The 22505-nt window shown below is 41.0% G+C and overlaps 1 protein-coding gene across 1 annotated transcript in view; it reads left to right on the forward strand.

Moving 5' to 3' along the window:
* Positions 1-22505, forward strand: part of PTN (pleiotrophin) — a gene marked incomplete at its 3' end in the record, with an annotated part of 50892 nt that overhangs the window by 11663 nt on the left and 16724 nt on the right. Inside the window, exon 2 of the mRNA XM_082014476.1 lies at positions 21515-21624. Coding sequence (XP_081870602.1) covers positions 21516-21624 — 109 coding nt within the window. The 5' untranslated portion in view covers position 21515. The remainder of the gene's footprint in view (positions 1-21514; positions 21625-22505) is intronic.

Consider the following 22505-nt stretch of genomic DNA (forward strand, 5'->3'; position numbering starts at 1 on the left):
GAAAGAGTATCTTGCTAAGTCTCAGTTTCCCATACATTAGTTTGAATTAGCAGATGTCCTGATTCTCTGGATGTGGTCCCATTTTGCACAGCATCAAGCTACAGGATGCAAAATGCCCTGCTGTGCCTTTTACATGATCAGCAAGAATAATAGCTGAAGAAGTACAGAAGTGGGATTTGTTGTCTTTATCTTGATCATGTGGTTATAATTAACCCATTATAGGCAGCTGTGTTCAAATATGGGTTTACACATATAGGTATACCTATATCCCTGTATATGTGTATGCATGTGGTTAGTTACACCACATGTCAATAAGCCGGGGAGCAGTCAGCAAATGATAGATGCTGAACAGCAAGAACAGACAAAAAGATTTGCCTGACATTGTAGTGCTGCATCCAGTTTGCCCTTCCTCGTTCTTGTCATACTCATCATCCATCAGTCCACATTGAGGTAGTCTCTGTATTCTATCTATGAAGACATTGGAAATAGCACTTGACTTTTCATCAGGACATATACCCAGAAAGGAGTTGGTGGCAGCAGGCTTTTGTCTAGCAGGAGTGCTGTGTGCTGGGAAACACCCGGTTGGATGCGACAGTCACATAAGATGGACCACTCCTGTAGGTTCCAGAACTGTGGTGTGGGTTTAGACAGAGTTCACCTAAAATTCAGCCTCTGACTATTTAGATGTTGTGGATCTGATTATGCACCGATTCTGGTCAGTGTTTGGACTCTGGGGAACGTGTAATAGCCTGTGACTGTTGCTGGACCAGGCAAGGGCTGAATGAGTCAACATTGGCCCTGTCTGAAGCAATGCCAGCCCTGTGAAAAAGGAAAGGCTTAGGAATAAACATTAATTCACTATTTCATTCCTTATTTGGTGGCAAGATATTCCCTTATGATAATTAATACAGTGCTTGTTTAAAAATAATCCCTTATAGGTCAGCCAGAGGCAACTTTTGCACAAGTCGGCAGCTTAAAATCCAGCAGAGGGCAATGCTGGATTGCACCTGTACAGCTATCGCGCATGAGGCTGCCATGAGGACCTTTGAATTATCTTCCCTCATGAGAAATCACGCATTTAATTCATGGTAGATTATACTAACCTTGTGGTTGGGGTTTTGCAATGAAGTCCTGCAGTGCTTCGGGGGAAATCACTCCCATTGGTGGTAGGTGCGTTGCCAATACAAGAATGGACTGATTGAATTACACGTTTGAGCTGCACAGAAATAAAACAATCATGACTTGTCATAACTTTCCACCAAAACTACTGTTGCCCCAAATATGGGTTCTTCCAGCCGGTGTGCAGAGAGCAGAAAAACATAGAGCCAAGATATTTACTTTTATTCCAAATCTGCGCAGAGCTGGGTGCTGGGTGGTAGGCCCACAAAGCTAGCATGCCTCAGTTAACACACAGAAAATATTTATACACTTCGAGCAACAGTTATCGGTATTTTTTACAGGTTGGCCCCGTTACCCTTGTTCCTGTTGGTTCTCACAAGCCTCCTCTCCACTTAGTCACAGCGTCCTTCTGTTTTCCTAGGCATGCTCAGGGAGGAAGGAGCTTTTGTGAGGAGGGGGCTTTCTCTGCCCAGGGGCAGGTTTCTATTATGCTAATTATACGTTAATTAGATGTTAATTAGTTCACTCAAGGTTTAGTAGTTGTGTTTCTTTTGTGATTATCTTGTTCCTTCCCTCAAGGTTTCACCTTGTTAACTGCTCACAGAGACTAAACAATACCCCCAGCTTAATTCCTTGCATGCCTTCAACACTACCAAGAGTTAACATCACCCCCCACCTCTCCTTCTTTCCTTCCCCCACCCAGCCCCAGCACTTTGCTATTAACTTCTTCAGCTATTGCAGTTTTATTAAGGCTTTTTGTTCCCATCATTGTTTCTTGCAAATTCACAAAAATGAGAAAAGACAAAACTCAGTAAAGTTGATCATGTTCTTGGGAGATTCATTGAAATTGAATTCCTGTTTTACAGAAATTGTAACAACCATGCATGCCACGATACTTTTCTGTCTATTAAACATCTGGGAAGAAATTTGAAACGAAGGACCAATGGGGAGTACCATTTGGAATTACAAATATATCCAGCTCTCTGCTCCCTCATAGAAAGTATAGAAAGTAGTGGAGACCTTACAAGGTTTGGTGCTCTAGTGTGATTTTTAGACAGCTGCAGTCTCACAAGTTTATATGAGACTGAGTTCATTTGAGATCGATTGCACTCCTGTTGTCTCAGGACTCATCTGTGTGTAATCCTGGTGTAACAGAAGAGTTACACCAGAAGAGTTAATCCAGAGCCTTCAGGAGCTCTTCAGTCTGTCAGGAGAGGAGCCCATGAAACTGGTCTTTCAGCCACACACCAGCTCCCCTTCGTTACCACCATGGCAGCTCACAGTAGTAGTGCGGTCCCTGGAAAGCTGTTTTTTACCATGCTGTTCTCCAAGTTCCTCAACCAGCAATAACAGTAAGGGGTTTCAGCTGGGTTTATGGGAGCAGAAACAAGAAGCGTTCCCGAGGGATTCTGCCTGGAGTAGAAGCACCTCTTTGAGAAAGCTTCTGTACTTTCCCTGTCCTCCCAGGTTGTAGCAACCTGCAGAGTGACTAGCAGTACCAAATGGAGGAATTACTTCACTTTAAAAGTCCAAAATACATATGTGTTTTTATCACCTGTTTTGGTTTTCTCCTGTTACTACTTCCAAAACAAGTCAGCAGTGACTTCCACATCTTGCAAGCCCGTTTTTTCTAAGGGATCAGACACCCTTATTAGGATACATGGCAGAGAGTCCATTTTCTGTGGTTTTCATATCTGATTACAATTGCAGAGAGCAAAGCAGAGAGGGTGGAGTGGATGAGCACGTGTTTCACTGGTGCTTGTCTCTAGGACAGTAAGGATGATATGATATTGATGGATGATACATTGGAAGGGAAGGAACATAAATATAGTGTAAAGCCTTACTAATTTAATCCATGGGTGATACACCTTTTTACATTTAAATGTTGGTTTGTACAGTAGAATCCAACTCCTACAAAAAGAACTTGCTGCAGAAGAGCAGACAGATGCAATCCTTGCTCTGAGGTATACATGCCACTACTCCTGCCCTGCACAGGCACTGCATAAAGACGTCCAGCCTGTGGCCAGTAAATTGCTATGATTAATGGCTTTTACACTTTCATCGTAAAGAATAGAAAGTCAAGAACTAGTTAAATATTAAGGGGTACATGACAGTGGTGTACATGAGGGAGGTGGCTGTGAGCTATTTCAGTGGCAAACCCAACAGTCTGGGATTAGAATTAATCTCTGGGCAAACTGTTTTTCTTAATGGATCTGTGCGGCAATGAAGTTGACTTCAGTTGCTTAAAATTCAAAGTCTGGAGGCGGTCACCTTGCTAATTCCGTGTGTGCCTGTGGTGCCCTTAGTGATACGGACTGTCTGGTGCTTTCTAGGAGAGCTGAGGTGCCTGGGTGAAAGCTGTAAATCCCATGCTGTACAGATAAGCGGCTTGAGCTGCCTCCTCAGTAGGCACCAAGTCAGTGGAGCAGCTGTGAGTTGTGCCGTGGGAGGAGGAGCGGTACCTACCTGAGTGGGAGCTGCAAGGTGCTTTTGGGGTTTGGGTTTTTCCCTCCCAAAATCTAGCCCCAAAAGTAGGTGATTAAAAATGGATGAGGAAATGAAATGTGTTTGTGCTATAATCAACAGGCATATACATGCAAAGAAACGTGAAGAAGGCAAAAGACTGCTGTCGCATTTCTCCTCTAGAGAAAACCAAAGCCTCCAAGTGTTGTTTATAAAACAAGCCTCAAAATCCAGCTTTTCTTATGTCTTTAAGAGTGCAAATATAACTTGCAGCCAACGAAATTCCATTGTCTCTGCTCTGTGGCAAAGTAAGTGTTTTAACTATTTTATTTTTTTTAAGGACATTCGGACTGGGTCCCTGAATACTAAATCCCAGCTGAGCATGAATTCAAATGACTGAGGCCTAAGCCCCTGATAATAAGGGATTATTAAGGACGCACTAACGGAGCTGAACTGGAGTGGACTTGAATGGCCAAACTGGAATAATGGAACGCTTGTGGCAACCAGAAAATGATTGTTTATTGGCATAATCCCAGGATAAACTTCTGCCAAAAGCACGCAGTCTTTCCTTGCCAGTTTCTTCATATGGGGAAATACAGTACTGAGTTTATGCACGTAATAGCAGTGCAGAAGAATGGGAGGAGGAGAATGGCAGTTTGCATGAGGGAGGGAAAAAAATGTATATCCCAAATGGTGTAAACAATGTGATCCCTAGAGCTCCGCTCGTCAGCAGGCTCTAAAGAGACCACCTGGGTTTCAACTTTAGGAATACGGTCTGAAAAACATTGTTTTGCCCATGGAGTTCTCTCACTCCAATCTCTAAGTATCTCCAAGTGCAGCATGCAGGGAACAGAAAAATTTGCATCTTTGTTCTAGAAATCCTGCCTTTATGATGGTTGAAGTGCTTGTGAGCAGTTCCTTTCGCACATGAAAAAAGAGGACTGTCTTGCAACTCTGCTGAGAGGCATGTTCTCAAGAAATTTCTGTTGAATCACACTTGGCAAGTATTTTATTCACTGAGAAATGCAGTTATGAGATGTAGCTATACATAACTGCAGGTTAAGTTAAAAAGTTTATGGAGTAACCGCTGCCCATGAAAGGGAGAAGAGAGCAGTGAGGCTACTCTATGTCGTACTGCCTTGCCCTTATCTAGTAGTAGTCTTTTGGATAGGATATTTAGTGAGGGAGTCCTGATTCACATCCCCTCTCTGTTGGACTGGAAAAGTTTTTCTTTTCAGCCAAAACCTGAGATATCTGAATGCTGTAAATACTGTCCTACAAGGCACTTTATAGCGGTAGTCTCTCCCCATCTCCTGTGGAAGCTAATCATGTGGTATAAAATACTTAAATATTCACTAGGGCATAATAACCCTACCTTTCAGGAAAATGCCTTTGAGGCCATTAGAAATATCTCTAGTAGGAGACAAATTCTCTATAGGGTTGGTTGAGATGCCCGCCTGAGAAATCTCTGAGATGTAGCTAGGGCTCTCTTGAGAAGTAGGAAAGAGCAATCAAAACCTCAGCTAGCAATCACAGATAGGATCTGAAGACAGATCTTCCAAGCTTTAAATTTTTGTTTTGAAATCCATACAAAATTCAACAAAAAAAGCATAACCAGAAATGATTCTTCTCTTTCTTTTAATTTCTGCTGATGAATTAGCACTAAGTTTGTGTGACTAACTGTTCAAAGTCCCAAAGGGGTGGTTCTCAAACAGCTTCAGCAAGAGCCTAGTTGCGGTGATATAAGGTCCAAAGCTGAAAAACAGTCTAGTTTGGAGAAAAGTGAGAAAAGATATTGTCTGGAAACAATCAACCAGTAGATCAATATATCTGAGCTCTACTCAGCCTGCTTTTTTTCTTTTTACTTTTAGTTATTATTACATTTGGCTATGTGGCATAGATACAGCTTTTAAAATTTACCTTATTTATATGTTAATAAGAACTCAGTTAGAATAAAACCTGCCTTCCAGCAGTAGTTCAGCCTCCTCTAGGGCTGTAGCCTCCCTTTGGAGGTTAAAAATGCAAATTTCTTTCTTCCTAAATGCAATCTTATCTTTCTGGCATCTCCTGGTTTATTCTGTGATACTGCGATGATACAGTATGTCATACGTATGACTCTTGTCACACAAGTCTATGCAGAATCTGGACTTTGTTTTAAAAAAAGAAATAAAAATTTAAAAAAAAGCTCTTTAACCACTGTGTTTTGGGAAGACAACTCTGAGGAAAGCTTTTCATATGTGTCGTTGCATTTTTGTTTATCTGAGTCTTGATTAAACTGAAAAATAGTCCTTGGATCATTTTATTATTCTCAGCTGGCTATTAACTCTCTACACCAAAGATGATGGTCTTAAATTCCAACATGTTTAATACTTTTTTTTTTTTTTCTTTGAGTATCCAGTTCTCCCGTTTGGACCACCAGGATAACAATAGGTGTGGTTCTCCCACAGCTGCCAAAATCTCCAGTTGTCTCCCTGAGAATTTCTGTCTCGTGCTTGCACAGTGAATACAGAGATCTCTGGCAGATGCAAAATGAAGACTATGGGAACAGTGTGAAATATGTGTTTGCCTGCCTTTATTTTAAAAAGGATTTCAGTTTTGCATTGCAAATTTTGCATTACTGTTACTCAATGATTTTCAGTTCTCTCATTATTGATGTGTATGATCTACCCGTCCAATGAGTTTGTTAAATATTTAATAGTATAAATAACTCCTCCTCTTTATTTTTTCCTTGTGTTCTTTCTTAATGTTCTCGTAATGCTAGAAGTTATTCTTCATTACAAAAACATAGTGTCTGGTTTTGGAAGGATGTGGCTTCCCTTAGGAACTCAACTTCCAATGGTTTAATGAATCCTATCTTACAGTTTGGAGAGAGGACTTTGTTTATTTTTAATTTAAAAAGAGTTGGTTCAGTGGTCTTAAGAGAACTTTGTGACCTGATACAGCCATAAGGTGCAGAATGACTCATAAGGATAAAATGTAAAAGATAAAAATGTGTGTACAAGGATAAAGGAATGAAGAGGAGTGGAGATATCACCTGGAGTTAGAGAAGATGAGACTTGTAAGAGTAATTGAAAGAACAGGGTGAAATGGTGACTGTCAAATTACAGCTGGGATGTCAGATAACAAGAATTTTTAATTTGAATGGAGTGCCTTTATTTTTTCCAATACCTTACAGCAGATGAAGATGATAATCAGTCATGGAAACACATTCCAGCCCTCCCTGGGTAGATGAAAACAGGCATTTAAAAAACAATATATTTTGACCTGTTGCATGGTTGAAAGGTAGCAGCAGCACAGTAGCCTTTGAATAGTACTCCTACAGCAGCATGCAGGCTTGTTCTGTAGCTACCAAAATTTTGCTGCAAGTATGCAGCTCTATTGACTTCCATAATTGAAAGATTTTATGGAATATAGCAAAAGACCTCAACATTCCAAAAGACAAAAGGCTGCTCTGAAGTCTCACCTCTTACGTATTGCACACTGTGCAACTCTGCCGCCTGCATCAAATGCTATAAGTACAATATCCTATCACATTTTTTACCTTGGATAGAAATATGAAACTTGCTGCAGATAAAGTAAGTAACTGGAGCAGGGACACTCCTGTCTTCCTGGCCATATTTGAAAGTGGGATTTTCTGTCTAGGTTGTTTTCCTGGTTAAGGTGCAAGACTAAGTTTTTCTGAAAAAAGTTCTCTGTCACACACTTTTTTGGATGACTACAAGAAAGTTGATTTATGTCTCAATCTCAGCTTCTGTTCTGCCAAGTGAAGGTGATTGCATTTTCTTCTCTTCACCTGTCTTGCTTGCTTCTAGGACATTCTCCTATGGATAGAGGCACCACTTCGAGGTGCTGTCACAGAATGCAGCTGTTCACCGTCAGTGCCTGAGAGTGCTTCACCGCAGCCATCGAAAGGTGTTGCTTGTTACTAGCACTAGTACGGTTGTGGTGAACATTGGCCAGGCTTCCATATCTGAAAAGGGAGTGACACTGCATCCCAGCTCATTTTTGCTACCATTAAATGCCATAGTGAATGTCCTTTCATGAATTCAAGGTAGGGTCCATCCTGAGTGGTCGTTAAATTGCAGAGGAAGAGAGTAAGTAGGAAGGGCTGTGAAATACCTGAAAGGAGGTTGTAGCAAGGTGGGTGTCAGTCTTTTTTCCCAAGTAACAAGTGATAGGACGAGAGGAAATGGCCTCAAGTTGCTCCAGGGAAGGTTTAGATTTGGTATTAGGAAAAAATTCTTCACTGAAAGGGTTATCAAGCATTGGAACAGGCTGCCCAGGGAAGTGGTGGAGTCACTATGCCTGGAGATATTTAAAAGACATGTATATGTGGCGCTTAGGGACCTGGTTTAGTGGTGGTCTTGGCAGCGTTGGGTTTACAGTTGGACTTGATGATCTCAAAGTTCTTTTCCAAGCTAAATGATTCTATGGTTCTATGAATATAAATTGCAGAAGATGAGATCTGGGCTCTTGTCTTTCTTTGCTGACTGGTATTATACTGGAGGGCATATCTGCCTCAGAGATGCCATTTGCTTTCTGACTTTTCTGGCAAAGAGGAAGTAACATGCTACACAAGTGCTGCCCTCAGCTCACTAACTGCTTTTGGAGGAGAATAATTTAAAAACACATTCTAGCCCTGTGTTACAACGTGGATGAAACATGAATGTCATTTGCATGTCTCATTTGTTTTGGTTGAATTAATTTTTTCCCCATTTACTTTTGCGTAGATGTCCCAATGCTCTAAGATTTGTCACTTGAAGCAAGGAGGTAATTTCTCTGGGGAAAAAAAAAAAAAAAATGCAGTCCCTCGAAAAGATTAATAGAGGGCGTAGGTGAGAGGCCATGTGCTTTCAGGTTAAATAGGTTTCTGACCGAATTGTGTATTTTGGAGTGCCATCTGAATAGAGAGACAGCAAAGGAGGCAGGGAGTCATAATGAGTAAAGGAAATAAAATGGACTATTTTCTTTAGGAGTATAGAGTATTTCCCAGAGTCAGATTCCAGGAGGAAAAAATCTCCAACCTGACAGTCAGCTTAGGCAAATCAAAACTTAAGTATTTGACAAAATTTTATTACTTTCAAGGAAAGGTAGTCATCAAAGACAAAGGGGTTCTGCTGTGTCTTGCAGCTTTCCCTCAACAACATGTTGAGCCATAGGGAGCTGCACGGTGTTGCTGCTGCTCTCCTGTGCTTGGGGGAGTCTGGCCACCCTGCTCAAAGCCTGGAACCATGGAGGCATGAGCTTCAGGAAAGCAGAGCAAGCCACAGCTGATGATGGATAATAAAATTATCTCCCCTTCACATAATCATTTTATTATGTGTTTCTCAGTGGTTTTTTTTTGAAGGAGGCAAGTGCTATTATCCATCTTTTATAAATGGAGAAGCGAGGACATTGACAGATGCTGTGATTTGCTATTGCCATTGAGCTGAAAATGTCCTCATTGGGGCAGAGGGAGAAAAAGAAAATGAGAATACAGTGGAGGCATCTGCCTGGCTTGTACAATACAGCTGTTCATTATGAAAATCATGTCACAGCTTAAACAGCTCTCAAATCATCATACATTCACAATAATGGTATGACCACTAGGGCTATGGTGACATCAGTGTATAGCTGCGCACAGTTTTTTTCCTCGTAGTAGTAATAATTATCTTTGGCTGTGGACCTAATTACAAAAATACTTATATTCATTTATCACTCCTGTTTTTTCTGACGGTGATACCCATAGGACATTGTTACAACTGCTGCAGTCAAGAAAATTAGGCTTCATAACTTTATTCTGCTTCAATAAATGAATTTATAATAGTGAAGAAAACTTTCTCTTGGACAGATAGGGACAATGAGAGACTCTTTTCTGCCTTCTTTTTAGCAAATGGATGGGAATATTCCACTCCTTACGCTAACATTTTCAGAAGATACCCAAATTAATCTCCGGTAGATGAAAACACATTAGCTAGCCAAATAGATGTCAGCTGTACTCCTTATATCAGAAGACTGTCTATTACAAGGTTTATTTGCCCTTTTGTGGTCCTGTAGTGTCATGGTACCTGAGTAGTAAGGATCTGGACACTTGTCAGAGGCATTGCAAAACCATGAAAAAATATCATTGTCATGGTATTTTTGATAATACCATTGTTTTTTTATACCATGATGATAATAACATTATTTTTGATATACCATTATTTTTGATAATGATAAAACCATTATCATACCCAATTATCTTGATAGTCTCAGGCAACCAGGAGAACACTAGGTAGAGCAAAGACACTAGCCAGTTTGGGGTGGGAAAGGAGGCAGAAAGAATAACTGTAATAAGAGCTTGTTTTCCCCCAGATAGGCATGCTTTGTCCCTCTGTCATTATCAAGTAATTATATCTTTTGCACATTGCAGGAGCGATGAAGATGGAGTCAAAAGAGAATAGAGAGGGTTGACCAGTAGTTGGGGATGGGGGAACTCATGACCACAACATGCGGCTTCTCCGGGGGAGACGCATGGATGCAGATGGTGCACAGGAGAGTTGAGTTAGCAGCTTGGCCGTGCTCTCACTGAGAGGGAAGGAGTTGGAGAGAATGGAGGCGAGTCTCCTCCGATCTTCCTGGTGGGTTGTTGGCTGGTCAAGTCCAGGACTGTTTAATCTCATCTTTAGCCCTGCAAAAATGCAAGCGTAAGGAACCCCAGTGCAACTTCGCAGACAGTGACACAGCAGCTGTGATCACTGCAGGAAGAGCAGGGAGGGGGAAAAAATCCCAGTAACAGGAGTGGCTTAAAATGTCTTTTTCAGTTACGATCTGAAAATACAGCAGAACAAACTGAACTATCAGCCTTGGTTTGGGTTTGTTTTGTTTTCTTCAGCCTCTCAGCTAGAGCAATGGGAGGGGAAGGTTAATAGAAGAGGCAGTTGCAGAAGTCAGTATTAGTTATTGCTCGAGAGCCCTGGCTGGCTCAGACCGACCCCGAGCAAAGGAGGGGAAGCAAATGTGTGCATTCTGGATGAGAGCAAAATAAGAGCTCGGGGAGAGGAGAAGGAGAGAAAACTGATTTCAACAGTGATGTTCATTTCAACAATGTAGTTTCTAAGAGAAATTTTGATGGGCTAAGAAAATTATACGCTGGCTGGGGACCAACAGAAAAAATAGCAACCACCCCTTTTACATTTAATAAATGTAATGCTTCTCCTGAAAGGACAGCATGTTTTTTCACCCTTTTATTGACATGGTTAATTTCTTAACATCAGCTTATGATACTGAATGTTGGGGTTTTTTTGCAGTTATGATGCCTTAAAAATATTAGATGTGTTCCCTAGGCTTTCTGAAAATAAACCCACTTTTGTAAAATCTCATGTTGGAAATTTGGAAAGAGAGAAGCATAAAATTTTTAATGGGCTTTGGAGGGTTTTGGCCCGTCTCTATTAAGATTTTTAGTTCCCTGGCCCTTTAACCATCCGTACTGCCTATGTGTTTGTTTAGCTCTGTGTTTCCACTTACTACACTTCTCCTCTGGGGAAGAAACTATTTGTTACTGTTGTATTTTTTGTTCAGAACACTACTGCGTGAATGCTAAACTTTCACCAAAAAAACCCCAAAAAAAGACACCTTTTATAATTGATTCCTTCTTCTGTGATCAAATAAAGGCTTATAGTATCCTGTGTTGGCAAAATTTTGCTTAAAACTTGCGATGAAGGAATTGCACAGCTCTTGGGGCTCCCTGAGAGAGAGAGCTGGCTAACAAGAAGTCCAAATGGAGGTTCAGATTTCTGGGTCTGATGTTATGTTGCAGAAGTATCTGGAGATTCTGCCTATGAGAAACAGTAGGATCCTTTGTACAGTTTGTATAAAATTGTATTTTTAATGGAAGGGAATACAGCTTAATATTAGTGAAAATGAAGAAAAATAAAATTATTTTAATTCATAAAAATGTTTTCAAAAACTTGCCATCTTGTTGAAATTTATGTTCTCCCATAAAACATTTTAATTTTGGCAAAATTTTTGGAGAAATTGAAGAAATGTTCTGTCTTAATTTGTTTGGACCAGCTCTTGTCTTGAGTCTTGAGTCAGTCTAAATTATGCTCAGCATTAAAAGGCAGAATTCACAGAGCCGGGGATATCTGTTATCAACTCGAACTATTAATTTATGTTTGAGGAGCTAGAAATATAAAATATCCACAGCATGTGTGTTTGCCTTAGCCTGATGTGAGAGACAAACGTGCAATCAACTAAGCAAATATCAAAGGCCAGGGGAGCTGTTATCCACAACTTAACTAATTAGCTTATTTGCTTGAACAAAGCTAGATGAGGCACATTAATTGATCATTGGTTTTGTCTTTTTTGTTGTTTACATTTTAATAATTTTTTTCGGTCATACAACTCTGGCATTAGCATAACTTGCTGCCCTCAATGCTCATTTTTCTGGCCCTTAATGATGTCCATGTTGAAAAGAGGACACAAAGTTGATTACATATTGAAAAATGTAGTCCCCAAGCTGCGCACTGCAATTTTTGAAGTGAAGTGTTTGACTTGGGCTTATCAGAAGGGTCATGCTGTGATTTTTTTTTTTCCTTTTCAGTTAACTGTTTGATTCTGGCTTGTCATTATGGGTACTCTGTGCTGCAGCTGAGTGTAAATGCTGATTAAAAAAAAAAGTTTGACAAATATAATTTCAGCCTTCTGGAGTTTTCTCCCTGACTGATCCGCAGCAACAAGTGGATAGTTATATTCAGTTTTATTCTTTTTTAAATTTGCCACTATGCTGCTGAACAAACTGCTGCCTACCCAACTCCTTCCAGTACCGGCTCACCTTGGAAGCCATTGCCTCTTCCCCACCAGCTGCTGCTTGCCCTTCCCCTCTCCTGCGTGGAGGGCAGAGCATCGCTGGAGCCGCCTCGGTATGGGGTGGCCCTTCTCTCCCCCACACACATGGGAGCAAAGGAGGGAACAGAAAAAAAGAAAAGCCGAGAAGCACCTGTTACTCGAAACTCCCCGGTAGCGTTTTGCCAGACAGAGCAACCTGCCAGCTGCACGGCGGTTGTGCGTGTGGGAACGGGGACCTGGAGGCTGGGTGCTGAGGAGCTGCACGGTCCTCCTGCAGCTGGGAAGCAGGCAGCCGTTTTCAGGAGGGTTTGGGGTTTCCTACGCGGCTTGGAACTGGCTTGTTAGCGCACAGGCTCGGACCACCGGCCTCCACTGTTCGGTGTTGCTGATGCAGCTCCCAAAATTTCATGACTGTATCACAAGAGAATACCAACCTCAGCGAGGGAAGTAACAGGAGTAAGGGAAACACAGATTTTGCTCCGGGCAGGATTGCAGTAGCTGTAGGTCTCTGAATTAACATGGCAGGATTTTTTGGTGCACTGACCAACCCACCCAAACCCTCTCACCCCTCAGTCCCCCCAAGAGTAAAATGTCATTTCATTACTTAATTTGATCAAAGAGGAAAACTTGGTGTTTCATCATTATTCTAGTAGTTTTTCTTCAATAAAATTATTTTTGAAACATAACCGTTGTTAGAGATGAGACTAAGGCATGGTTCTTCAGCCAGTGATAGTATCACCTGGTTGAGCAATCAGTTGTTATAATTAAAGATTCTTTCCTTCCTTAAACCTTGGCTCACTTTTAGGCTTTCATTACTAAGGCTATAGTAATAGTTCTGTTTGAAATGAACACAACATTTCTTTGGTCCATGAAGGTGCAACTACATGATGAAGATCAGCAAGCTGGCTCAAGACTTTGTGCTGTGAGGAGCGTTTGAGGATCATTACCCATAAGGAAGCATACAGAGGCATGTATGTGATTTCCATGTCTACTTTTAGTACTCAGGAAGGAAAAATAAGGTGAATAAAGATTTAGCATTAGATAAAGAAGCAACATTACAATGGCAAAGTAGCCAAGACAGAAATAAATTACCACTGTTGAAAACTGCAGTAGTCGTGTTGGAAAGACACTTAATGAAAAGCTGGTACCTGGAAGACATTTGGGTGAGAGCAGAGAGAAATACCACGGCAATGAATTGGAGAAGCTGGAAAAAAGTGTAATACCTGCAAATGGATATTATTGCATTAGCCCACAAACACTCTGAAATGGTAATCATGACTGGTAGACAAGCCTTGAAGGTCCAGAAAAGGTCCAGAAAGGATAGAAACCAGAGTACACTGTGTAAACAGATAAGAACCACTTGTATGCATACAATAGGGTTCATGTGACTCAAAACTACTTTGGAGGAGTGTTGAAAAATATCTACTGTTTTTGCGTCAACCCAAAGTTGGATGTGAATTTAGTTAGAAGTCCTTGTAGTGTTATGCATGAGGAAAATATAATAAGGAGGACTCTCATTATAGAAGGGTTTATCCTTCCAAATTTAGATGAGAAGGTAAATGGCACTAGTAATAATAGGGGCTAATTATTTGTGGATGTAATTTCTTCACTACCTACCATAGGACTATAAAACATTGATGCTATTTTAGAATTTAATTCAGTATGACCTTACAGCTCATCCTTAAAGCTTATCCTTAAAAATAACCACTTGTATCAAGTGTTAACAAGCTGATTCAGCTTATATTACATAGGACCACAAACATAAATATAACTGAAGTTTTCAATTTTAAAAGTTGATTTTTAAGAAATTAAGTAAACTGGTGATGTGTGTTGGACCAATGCAAGATTTTTAATAAAGGATTATTTCAAATCTCTCTGTATCAAAGTTAAAAATAAATAAAAATAGAAATTTGTTTCCTCAAGAAAAAAGAGGGGGAAAAGAGCCTGTAGAGAAGAATTCCAAATCTAACTGGGGAGCGGCCCACTAAAGTGCTGTCAGGAGCTTGCAGGAATTTAAGAAAATGGTACTGATCATCCAAGAAGGTAGTGTCTTGGAAGTCCAGAAGTGGCAGATTGCTGAGACTCAACAAAAACCAAGCTGACTTAAATCTTTCAAGGGAAATGAAAAGCAAATCTCGATTATTTTTTTCCCCTGAGTCCTGCAAATAAAGACAACAAAGGAAATGTGTATGTGTGTGAGGGGAGGGGCAACAGTTGGAAGATTACAGTTCACAAATGTCTGGCTCCAAAAGTGCTTGAGCATTTGCCTCCGTTTTCAATATGGGAGATCAGGTAGGACATAGAGGCATGCACCAGATGGGGAAGTTTCTGCAGCTGTTACAGAGGTCAAAATCCTAAAAGCCAAACGCTCTTAACTTCTCTTTTACGGAGAAAACTGTGTGTTTCCATCTCGGAGTAATGCAAAAATGACACTTGACATTTCAGATACGTTAAGACTGTTAAAACGTGCATCAAATAGTTCCTGCTGTTGTGCAAGGTATAGCAAATATATATTGTATATATTGTATAGCAAATATAATATTTATATTTACGAAGAGGGAAAGAAACAGATCCAAGTAACTCCAGACATGTTCACCTGCCCTCAATGGACTGCAAAATAGAACATGTTTGGAATAAGAGAATAATTTAAGAAGTGGAGGTAAATGATAAGTTTCATTAATCACAGCATGTATTTACTGAAAGGAGACTGATCTCCCAAACTAGCTGATTTAAAAACTGATTTTGTAGATGTTACTAATCTGGGACTAATCAAACTGTATTTTATTAAAGTACTTGTGGGACTTGATGAGAAATTATTCATTCAAGCAGGAAAAAAAGGATTAATGCAAAAGGTAGTTCTAACATGGGTAAGGAGCTTAAAGAGGACTCAAAATGAGCAGTTTTTTTGAGTATGTGAGCAAAATTCTCATTGTGAAGAGAAATAATGGGCTGTAGGAATTTAAGTCTGCTTTTGGGATGCATTTTATTTATTCATGATCGTGGGATGAAAATTATAGTATACTAAAAGACAAAGGTGGGAATCGTAGTTGTGCTCAAAATATTGTTTATGGGCAAAGAGGAACCATGCATTTTATATATATTTATATAAAATAAAAAATTTATTGTTAGTGTAGTTGAAATGTTAACAATTTAATCCAAGAATCATTATTAGTGTAGATGTGATTATTACAGGGAAGGACTATGTCTATGCAGATGTTAATAGTAATAACAACAACGATAACACCACCACTCAGTTGCTTCCTAACGTTACACTGACCCTCCCCCAGCTCCTCTCAGCCCTCAGGGTGGTAGTTTCATCATAGAGTTGGTGGTAGGTATGGTTATGGTGACTTGTCAACATCTCGAGTCCTTTGCCAGGAGGCATATGATGATCATGTTGATGGTTTCTTCTTCCTCACTTTAGGATCAACTTGGGGTTGGTTCTGTATGTTTGCTAACACACTTCTATACCTTTTTCTTTTTTCATTGGTCTGCAGCTCCATGTTATGTCCAAACTTACTATATATGGCACCTTTTAGGTATGTTGGAAGCTATTTCTGTGTTCTCTTTCTTACTCCTACATTCAGTTATGTTCAGTTCCAGGTCTGCATTTCTTTATCTGGCTGTGGGTGAGTTGTTTATAGCTGGGGGGGTGTGTGTGGTGTCTCCACTGTCAAGCCTGTGCCCCATTTCATATCTCCCATACCTGTACTCCTCTGCACTGCATCCCGTGTCTCCACTTCTCAAGGCCTTTGCTAAGATACCAGTCCTGTGTTCCTCTGTAGTACATTATTATAATAGAGTTGTAAAACCTCGGTGGTTCCATACAATGACAAAGAAAAGTAAATCAAATTAACCATAGCTATCTGGTCAATTAGAAAAATTGCTGTTGCAGCTAAACCAAATGTGGCAGAACTGCAGACAGGCCAAGGAAAGCTCAGACACACCAAGCCTCAACAAATCTCAGTCCCGAGGCCCTGCAAACTCACTATAAAACCCGTGGTCAATCATTAGTGATGGCAATGCATACAGCATTGCAATACATGCAGAGCTGCAGAGTAAGAGCATTATCAACACGGCTGATGTTTGGCGTTTTATACTGGAAGAGCTGAGGGATATGGACGGGTTAAATCCTGTGAGAAAACCTGATAGTTCAGAGCGGGAGATTACACTCATATGGACTAATAATAAAACGCCTCTATAATCTGGGGCCTTGCCAGTTGCTTTCGAAAGAACAGATGAAGGGAAGGGCTTGTGAGTAATAGTTATTAACTGCAAAAAAGCCACCTGCAAAAGGCGCATGTGATCCAAGGATGTGCCGCATATGCTAGTTTCAGTAAGGCTATGAAAAATAAACACTTGCTCACCGATGGAGCTTCATCTGAAATTGGTTTGTTGGATGCTTGTGTCCAGGAAAGATCTGTTCAGATGTGAGAAACGGAGAACGTGTGTGTGAGTTAATTGCATGAGTGCAGACAGAGTTGCTCTAGCAAGCTTGACTTGCAGTAACAGAGGTCCAAAGGTCTACATAGCACAACAGGAAAACACCTGGGCTGCCTTGCGCTGCCCACTTGGGTACGAAGGCAGTGAGCTGCATTTGCACGGTCTTGTGTTGGAGGCAGTAAAATTTTTCTCTTGGGCTGTTAGACAAAGCCCGTCACTGCACGAAAGCGTCTGAAGGCCTTCTGGACCCGAATGGAAGTGTCTGCATCTGCTGTGCTATGTGGATACTGGTTTGGGTCTCTGGTAGAGCTGGGGTTTATGTGCTGCAGTCTATAGGATTGGTATTTCCTAAAAGAGTTGGTACACTTAGTCATGTGGACGGTACTCATCACAGCAAACGAATGATTTAATGAATCAGGTTCAGGAGAGATCAGTGCAATCGTAAAATCAGGTTGGGGGTAGTGAGGGATTTGGAGAGGGAAGCTTAAGCTTCACTCAGAAGTCTCCTTTGAACTGCAGCCATACTGTGACTTCTTCCTGCCTCTCTGGTGCTCAACATGCAATCGAACCATGGATGTATGGTTGATGAACTCATTAATTTTCTGATCGCCTCCCATTTTTAATTTTCCTTTCATTTTTTACTCCCAAGCAGAGATTGACTGTGAAATCAGCTGTAAGACTGAAATAATTCCTGTGCCTCATTTTTGTTGGGAGAAGCCACTTGCTAAGATGCATCTCAAACGGGCTTCACTTCTCGCCTCGTTTTCCTAACACTCTCTGTTTTAGTGTTTAACCATCATTAACTACTTCTTTCTTCTCTCATTCGTGTTCTGGTGCTCTTTTCAGGACTACTCACTCTCTTTTTCTGATCTTGTTCCAGCTTTTACTGTTTAAACTGTTCTAAACTCTCTTTCTCTCTCTCTACCTTTTCTATCTTCTGAAGTTTTCTGGAGCTCCCCCCACCCCAAAGGTCTCTTTCCTCTTCTTTTATTTCTGCCTCTTCCTGTTGGTTGTAAGTGCCACTGACATTTGTTTAAATGCTGCTGCCTTGCTCTGTTTAGGGGCTGTCATACAGGATTTTGGAAATACTTTCCCTTCATGACACACAATTTACTTGTTACCGTTGAGGTATCTAGAAGGCTCATTAAAAAAAAAGTCAAGGAGGAGTCCATTTTGCATGTCATGAAACACTTGTTTTTTCATTGCTATTAACATTTTTGGCATTTTTTTAAACCAGAGCTTGAACTGGGAATGTTATCACAGGATCTAATGAAAAGGAAAAATTGTCACCCTCAAATTAAAAAAAAAAAAAAGTGGGTTTTTTTTTCAGTGGAATATATTGTTTTCAAAAACAAGTCCAGTTTGACAAGTTTTTTTCCTCATTCATCTTCTTAATGGCCAGCTGAAACATTTGCAAGGGAAACTGAAGATTGAACTCAACTGTTACTGATAGGTGGGATTTTCTGGCCTTCTGAAAAAAAATCTAATATTTAATGGGTACTGGATATAGGCTGTAGGTGACGCTTGTGATTTTGTGGGAGCACCTGCCCTTGCTGATCTGTCAGGTGCAAAACAATTATGCAATTTTCTGTAATCACACTGGTAACATCGAATTCGAGGTATTGGGGTGGTGAGAGGCAAGGCCTCCTGTACGACATGGCTTTTCATTTGTTGATAATTAATAGCAAAAGCACTTCAGGAAGCAACCTGACTCTCTCTGCCAGAGGGATATATATATATACACATAGATATATATATTTGCAGGTTTAGTGTTTGCCTTAGACAACTTGGCAAGTGTTTTGGCTGCAGGGAGACTTGGAGCCTTAGGAAAACATGCTATATTAAGGGTCCGTGGGGTTTTGTTTATAGGGCTTCTGGAACGTTTCAGCCTCCAAAACCCGACTATTTTCCCTGCCTGTTTTGCGGAAAACAGTGTTGATCAGATTTGAATTTGAGTCTCTCTTAAGGTAATATAAGGCAGCTTCCCTAGGAACAGTTATCCCCAGCTCTCAGTGACTGCATTCAGTCCGTGGGGTACAAGTGACCACATCCCACGTCCCTGGGGTGGGCAGCAGGGGTGCAGGAGGGAGCCCCAAGCCCTCTGCAGGTCCCTCTTGCATGCGGCGACATCCCGTGCAGCAAACCCACTGGTGCTGCCTTGCTTCAGCTTCTGACGCCGCCAGACAGCGTGCTGGGGCAGCGTCTTGAGGTTGTGGAAGCATTTGTCTCTTTCCATATGTTTCCACACAAGTACTTAATACTCCTTCAACGCAGGAGACCGGTGAGTTGTTTAGAAGAGAGGAGGCGAGAAGATAAATTGTTGTGAAAATGGGATGTGAGGCAAGGTAAAGTGCTACTGCTGGTGAAGCTTCTCCAAGGGCAAGGGGCTGAGGGGGAGAGTTTGGTGTCTTAATAGTGCTGCAACTGTATTTGATTATGGAGAACCAGTTTGAAGCAAGCTGAATAAAAAGGCAGGTTGCGTATTTATTTTTTTAATTGCTTACTTACTTACTTTATTTATTTATTTATTTATTTATTTTCCTGTAAAACATGAGAGGCTCTAAGTGGAAACGTTAGCAGAAGAAAGGGAAAACCAAACCCAAGCTCACGCAGGACTCATGTGCGCTCCGGCTCCGGGCTGTTTGAGTTTACTGGAAACTCTGGTGGTCCTTTCTTCATGACGGGAACTGGTACTTTTTTTTGAAGTAAATCAAACTGTGCTAATGACAGCTCTTTCAGACATTTGAATGCCAAGTCTCTTGCAATCTTCACATGAACTTTATTTAAAGAAAACTATTAAATTTTCTCATCTGGCTTCTAGCATGATATTAAAGCCAGATACTTAAAAGTCTGTGTGTTTGGGATCCCCCTCCTGTTTTCCACGTCAGTTACAATTATGTTGCTTTTGAACAAGAGGTTGCTAGCAGGGAATACTGAAGAATGGCAAATTAAATTTCAAATACATTTTGTTCTTTGTTCATGGTGAGAATGATTTCTTCCCTAAGGTGGTTGTGCTCAGCAAAATGAGTTCAGGTTGCTTCTAAGCTCTTTGTAACATCAGTTTAGTTGAGATTTTAAGGCCATCTTAGCGGCTAGCACTGTTGACACCTCTTTGGAGGATTGGCATAGCATGAATGTCATGGTCCCTAGTTGGGGAAAAAAAAAAAGCTGGGGAGACCTTCCATCCAAGCAATCTCCAGTCCACCATCTTGGTACCCAGCTGTCTACTAGACTGCATCCAGCTCTGGAGCCCTCAGCACAGGAAAGACATGGACCTGTCAGAGTGGGTCTAGAGGAGGGCTACCAAAATGATCAGGGGGATGGAACACCTCTCCTATGAGGACAGGCTGAGAGAGTTGGGGTTGCTCAGCCTGGAGAAGAGAAGGCTCCAGGGAGACCGCATTGCAGCCTTTCAATACTTAGAGGGGCCTTATAAGAACGAAGGGGACAGATGTTTTATCAGGGCCTGTTGCAATAGGACGAGGCATAGTGGTTTTAAACTAAAAGGGGGTAGATTTAGACCAGATCTAAGGAAGAAATTTTTCAGAATGAGGGTGGTAAAACACTGGCCCAGGTTGCCCAGAGAGGTGGTAGATGTCCCATCCCTGGAAACATTCCAGGTCAGGTTGGACGGGGCTCTGAGCAACCTGATCTGGTTGAAGATGTCCCTGCTCATTGCAGGGGGTTGGACTAGATGGCCTTTAAAGGTCCCTTCCAACCCAAAGATTCTATGATTCTATGAAACAGGGAGGTTTCTCATTTTTAACATATGTATTTGTTACGGCCCTGCTTTCAGGTAAGCAATGCCAAAATGAGACAATGCAAATTATAGCAAAGTGAAAGGGAAATGTCTCTGTAAGCCATTGGAATCAGCCTGCTCTGAATGACTTTTGGTGACTGGCTAATAACTGATGCTTCACCACCAAGCAAATGTTTTTAATTCCTTTTTATATTTGAATATTTGCTTCCCAAATCCGAGTTTTTTGTTCATTAGCATGCTACGGGTAGCCTCTAGCTGTGTGTGCAAGTCCTATCTCTGTGCCCATTTTGCATTTCAGGCAATTAGCTTAATTGATATTAGGAAGAGACACTAATTGGAGGGGAAGGAAAAGGTAAGTAGCAACATGCCAATGACAATTAAGATAAAATACAACGTATTACCTATATAAGTTTTCATGAAAAAAGCTCTTTTCAGATGTCAAGTAAGCCTAATAAGAACTTGAACCCATGCCAGGTGGACAGTGTAGCATTCCCTTCTTCATATGAACGGGTAAGCTGAAGAACAAAGTATATGTTATGTTTAGTTTTACACAATAAAACACAGCCAGAGGTCAGAAAAGAAGAGAAAAGTTCCAGGCCCATCAGGAGCCTTGATTCTCTGACAGCTTTCTAGAAGATGAGCAACAATTACTGAACTTCCTGTGGCAAAACTCATCCATAACGTCAGTGATGTAGATCAGGGATTTGGTGTACAGGCTGGAAAATAAATGTTAAAAATCTTTGTATTCTCTCGGGAATGAAGATAATTGCCCATTCTGACAATGGGTAATTGTGCTTGACCTGCTTGTGTCTTGTGTCCCTGAAGCAGAGCTTCTCAAAAATGCTGTAGCTACACTTTAGATGGGGTCTCACTTTTTAAGATCTAACCAAACTTTTTTTCATCTCTCTCGTTAATCCCCAGAATGCAACAGCAACAGCAGCAACGTCGAATGTTCACAGCTGCCCTCCTGGCACTTGTTTTCATTCTGGCAGCTGTGAGTACCACCGAGGCTGGCAAAAAAGAGAAACCAGGTAAGGTCCAGTGTAATTCAAAGTTAATCCCCGAGATGCATTGTGTGTCTGGGAGAATGTCAAATGCTTCTGGTTTTCATATGAAATTCAGATCAGTCATTAACCTTTTGACATACAGGGTAGAGTTTCGTGGTGGTGACATGTTGTTCTGTGTTAAACAGGAAAACAAAAAGTAGTTTCCCTGAAAGTTGTCAGCTTAACAGCCCTGGAGCCTGGCGTCCTCAGTTTATCACAGAGTGGGTACTGCAAGGCAGCTTAAAATTTGCTCTGGCAATATGTTCGTGCTTGATTTAGGGAGAGCCAAGCAGGAGTGATGAAAGAGCAGTTAGCATGCTGCTCGTTCAGCGCTGTGTATGACAATGCTGTGCCACCGCTGTGTGATGTGGAAATCCTCTGACAAAGGATTGAACTAACTCGCTGCTGCGGATAGACCGGCAGACATCCAGCAGTAATTGCTTTCTGTTAGTGATTGAACTCAGACCTCATTATAGGAGGGACAGGCCTGGGTGGAAGATTCACATGTATCAAACCCAGTTTTGACTTTTTTTTTAAGGAACACTTCTTTTGATGTTCTTCTTAAGGTCTTAGTATTTACAGGCTACTTAGACACCAGATAATGTGACCTGTGAGTCTATCAGAATTAGTGTTCCTCTTAAAAAAAAAAGGTGTTTCTAACCTATGTGGCTGTATGGAAATATGAGAAAATGTGAACATAAATATACAAGAGCTAGAAAGCAAATTATTTTATATAAGGTTATTTAAAGTTACTTCTGATGTCTTTGGGGCCTAACTAATTACTTTGTGAAACTTTGGGTTTGATAACATTGCTGTCTTTCCTCATCAGACTTGGGTTTAAGGATTTAAATGAAACCATGATCCTT

Source organism: Phaethon aethereus, assembly GCF_964289735.1.
Source record: "Phaethon aethereus genome assembly, chromosome: 1".
NCBI lineage: Eukaryota > Metazoa > Chordata > Aves > Phaethontiformes > Phaethontidae > Phaethon > Phaethon aethereus.